Source organism: Myiozetetes cayanensis, unplaced genomic scaffold, assembly GCF_022539395.1.
Source record: "Myiozetetes cayanensis isolate MyiCay16 unplaced genomic scaffold, myiCay2020 scf233, whole genome shotgun sequence".
Taxonomy (NCBI): Eukaryota; Metazoa; Chordata; class Aves; order Passeriformes; family Tyrannidae; genus Myiozetetes; species Myiozetetes cayanensis.
This window is the reverse complement of record NW_026087449.1, coordinates 1-4,391: the sequence shown is the minus strand read 5'-3', so window position 1 is coordinate 4,391 and position 4,391 is coordinate 1. Positions and strand designations below refer to the sequence as shown.

General features: G+C 53.3%; 1 protein-coding gene across 1 annotated transcript; it reads right to left on the bottom strand.

The window, feature by feature from the left end:
• Window positions 1–1,480: 1,480 nt before the first annotated feature.
• LOC126642597 (olfactory receptor 14J1-like) lies at window positions 1,481–2,440 on the bottom strand. The gene has a single exon (XM_050320348.1). The coding sequence runs from the start codon at window positions 2,438–2,440 to the stop codon at window positions 1,481–1,483; it is 960 nt and encodes a 319-aa protein (XP_050176305.1).
• Between the last annotated feature and the right edge of the window lie 1,951 nt (window positions 2,441–4,391).

The window sequence follows — 4,391 nt, the reverse complement described above, 5'->3', positions numbered from 1 at the left end:
TTTGTGATGACCCTGTCCAACCTCATGGACTCAAGGGACCACTGTGGCACTGCAGGGCCTCATGGAAAGAAAGGAACACAGGGACACTGTGAAATCTTGTGGAACCAGGGCACCATTTCACATGTGGGGCCTTGTGGAAAGAAAGGAACCCTGAAACCTTTTAACCTCATGGAACCAGGGAGCCCTTGTGTCACTGTGGTGCCTCCTGGAAACAAAGAAACCCTGGGACACAGTGGAACCTCAGGAAAGGAAGGGGCCACTGTGACACTGCAGGGCCTTTTTGGAGCTAAATAGACCTTGGGACACTGGGGAACCCCACGGAATCAAGGGGTCATTGTGACACTGAGGACACCTCATGGACTCAAGGGACCACTGTGACACTCCAGGCCATTCTGGAGCCAAAGGAACCCAGGGACACTGTGCAGCCTCCTGGAATCAAAGGGGCCACTTTGACATTGCAGGACCTCATGGAAACAAAACCAAATACAGGCTTGTCCAGGTGCTGAGGGTGATTCAGAAGGGAGCCAGAAGTGATTTCTCCCTACAGACCCACCACTCCAATGGTCTCTCCCTGCCCTGAGGGTTTCTGGCCATCAGGCTGTAGCTGAGGGGCTTGGGCAGGGCCATGAGGATGGGATAGAACAAGGGCTGTGTCCAACTATGCCAGGAGGGCTGTGCTGGGCAAGGAGGAGGAGGCTGCAGCAAACAGTGGCACTGCTGAGGGGAGAGGAGCAGAGGGTGAAACCTTGTGCCTGCCCACGCTGGGCAGGAGCTGCCCCAGGATGGCAGCTCTGAAGCACTCCCAGCATGTCCCTGGGAACAGCAGGGAAGACTGGATTTCCAAATTGGGCTGGGAATGCAAAGAGCAGGAGTGTCCTGGTGTCACTGCAGGAGAGTTCCAGCCCTGCAGCAAGGGCACAGAAGAAGTGACGAAGTCCATGCAGTGCCCTCAGAAGATCCCACAGATTCCTGTAGATGCTGTCAGGGAGGCCAGCTCTGCTTCACAAGTTCCCAGTGTCTGTCCCTGCCTGTGCTCAAAGGGCTCCCACCCCCAGGACTGTGCTCAGAGAGCACTCAGGCCTTCCAGCCAGAAAGGGGCTCACAAGGACAGTGTGGAAGTGGAAAGAGCAGCTCTGCAAAGACCAAGCTCTGCTGCTCCCTGGCAGTGCTGCTGTGCTGGGATTCTTGTGCCCTTGCCCTTTGCAAATCCCCCCTGTCCTGCAGTGTGCTGTCCTTTAGGAACAGCTAAGAAGAAGGGTCTTGGACAAAGAAGAGACTGCAGGGTCCTTTACTTTGTTTAAATACTCAGAGAGCACAATTCAACATTTTTACAACTCTGGGTCCAATTCAATGGAAACTAAATTAGAAGGCAGATGCATAATAATATTTATTTGCACAGGAATTTATTGCAAGAACCCCATGACATCCACGAAAAACCTGAGCAGGAAGGCTGAACCATTTGGGAGTCCCCTGCTGAATGCTACAAACAAGAAAACAAGCATTTTATTGCTCCAGAAAAATGTCCAATCATCATTTTCCTTATGGCATCCCTGAGCTCCTGGTTCCTCAGGCTGTAGATAAAGGGTTTCAGTGCTGGAGGCACCACCAAATACAAAACAGACAGGGCCAGATCCAAGGATGGGGAGGAGATGGAAGGGGGCTTGAAATAGGCAAAGAATGAGGTGATGATAACAAGAGAGACAACGGCCAGGTGAGGGAGGCACCTGGAAAAGGCTTTGTGCCGTCCCTCCTCAGAGGGAATCCTCAGCACAGCCCTGAAGATCTGCACATAGGAGAAAAATATGAAAGTGAAACAACCAAACAATAAACTGGCACTAACCACAATGAGCCCAATTTCCCTGAGGTAGCCTGAGTGTGAGCAGGAGAACTTGAGGATCTGAGGGATTTCACAGAAGAACTGGCCCAGGGCATTGCCCTGGCACAGGGGCAGGGAAAATGTATTGGCTGTGTGCAGCAGAGCATTGAGAAACCCAGAGGCCCAGGCAGCTGCTGCCATGTGGGCACAAGCTCTGCTGCCCAGGAGGGTCCCGTAGTGCAGGGGTTTGCAGATGGCAACGTAGCGGTCGTAGCACATGATGGTCAGGAGGGAAAATTCTATTGAAATGAAGAACAGAAAGAAAAAGGCTTGTGCAGCACATCCCGTGCAGGAGATGGTTGTGGTGCCCCAGAGGGAGTTGTGCATGGCTTTGGGCACAGTGGTGCAGATGCAGCCCAGGTCTGTGAGGGAGAGGTGCAGCAGGAAGAAGTCCCTGGGGGTGTGCAGGTGCTGGTCGCAGGCTACGGCGCTGAGGATGAGGCCGTTGCCCAGGAGGGCAGCCAGGGAGATGCCCAGGAAGAGCCAGAAGTGCAGCAGCTGCAGCTCCCGCCTGTCTGACAATGCCAGGAGCAGGAACTGGGCCATGGAGCTGCTGTTGGGCATTTGCTGCTTCTCCAGAGTGTTTGGATCTGTTGAGGAGGAGAAGTCAATGCTGAGTTAGACCAGGCTGCTGCAGCCAAACAGGACACGTCTCACAGCCACCCCACTCTCAGGTTCTCTCTGCTCAGTCAGACCTCCCTGCAGCTCCCTCCCCTGAGCTCTGGCTGTTGATGCCTGAGAGGACCACTGGAAGCCCAAATGAAGGACTGAGCTGAGGAAATTCTTTGTGTTTTTTCCCCCACTTGCACCTGCAACAGTTAGGAATGGTTGTGGATGTTGGAAATCCCTGACATTTCTATTGTACTGCAGGTCAAGTCTTGTGGGTTCTGAGGGCACAGGGACGGTCCCTCAGTGCAGAGAGAAGAGCTGCTCTGCCCATCAGTCTGTGCTCAGCTGCCCTGTGCTGGCAGCTTGGAGCTGCAGGAACATCACACTCAACTGTTCCCCTACAGAGAAACTGCACAGATAGCCAGGAATCCATCTACAAAGAACAGATTGACACACTCCTCACCTTTTCATCTACACCCTCCATGACTGAGACACCAAATGCTCATTGCAGCTACTCAGAGTTGTTCCATGTATTTAGCACTGAGGAGTTTTCTCCACAGGGATCCTGTGCAGCACAGAGATACTATGGCAGAGCTGTGCCCTCCTGGAGGGCACCTGCAGCCCTGCAGGACACCCAGGGAAACAGCTGAAGAGCCTGAAGTTGCCTGGAGGGCACTTGGGCACTTTGCTCCCACTGACACATCCCCACAGTAGCACCCAAAGGGTTTGTGTCTGCACAGTAATCTTCCCCCCCTAACACCACACAGGCTCAGAAAAGCCAAGGGTGAGAACAAGGAGAGCCCAGGCAGAAGGGGATGGCAGGGAAATGCCCCAGTGCTGCTGCCAAGGAGGAGGGACAGGCAGAGCCAGATGGAAATGAGGGCCTTGTCCTTGCCTGGGCTCTGGCTGCTGCAGGGCAATGCCCAGCCCAGCCCCCGTGGGCCTGAGGGCAGAGGCTCTGCTTGGGCTGGCAAAGGAGCCCAGGCAGGAGCTGCTCAGGGAAGGGCTCTGTGCTTTAACTTTCCTACAGCCAGAGAATTCTTCATTCAAATCCTGCGAAGGTTTCTCTCACAGTGAGAGCTCAGTCCCCTCCCAGCTCAGGCTGCCTCTCACCTCTCTGCCTTCTCTCCTGTGCCCTGGGTGCTGCAGGCAGTGCCCTCAGCCCTGCTGGGCTGTGCAGAGGAGCTGCTCCTGGGCAGAGCTGTGTCTTTGAAGCTGTTCTTGGTTGCCAGGAGCTCCCTGTGTGCCAGGAGCCCGGCCCAGCTCAGCAGCTCAGCAACAGCCCCAGGCATTTCATCACCCTCGGGGGCTTTGGGGATGAATCCCTGGAGATGAGACCCTGAAGAGAGTTGCAGGAACCTCTTGAGAAACCAAAGTGAGATTCAAACTGTAAAATTTTTTGTGATGGTAATAGGTCCCACAGAGGAACCAACTGAGAAAACATCCTGAGGACTGTCTAAGAGCACAAACCTGGAAACTGTGATGCCAGGTAAGAGAATCACAAAATCATCAAGGTTGGGAAAGACCTTCAAGATCGTCTGGTCCAACTGTCAACCAGCACCACCACAATCACCCTTAAAGCATATCCAAAAGTGCAATATGCAGATGCCATCTGAACACTTCCAGAGATTTCTCAACATCCCTTTAGTGAAAATTTTTTAATATCTAAGCTGAACCTCACCCAAGGAAACTCAAGGCCATTTCCTCTTCCTTTCACTATTAGCTTGGTAGAAGAGAGTCACCTCACCTCACTAAAATGTTGTTTTGGATCATTGTACAGAGCAAAGCACATTGTAGAGAGGTGCACTCTGAGCCTCCTCTTCTGCAGACTAAAGAACCCCAGTTCCCTCAGCTGCTCCTCATCAGACATGTTTTCCAGGCCCTTCCCCAGCTCTGTTCCCTTCTC

Coding starts and splice junctions, on each gene's coding strand:
- LOC126642597 (XM_050320348.1), bottom strand. CDS start 2,440: ATGCCCAACAGCAGCTCCATGGCCCAGTTCCTGCTCCTGGCATTGTCA.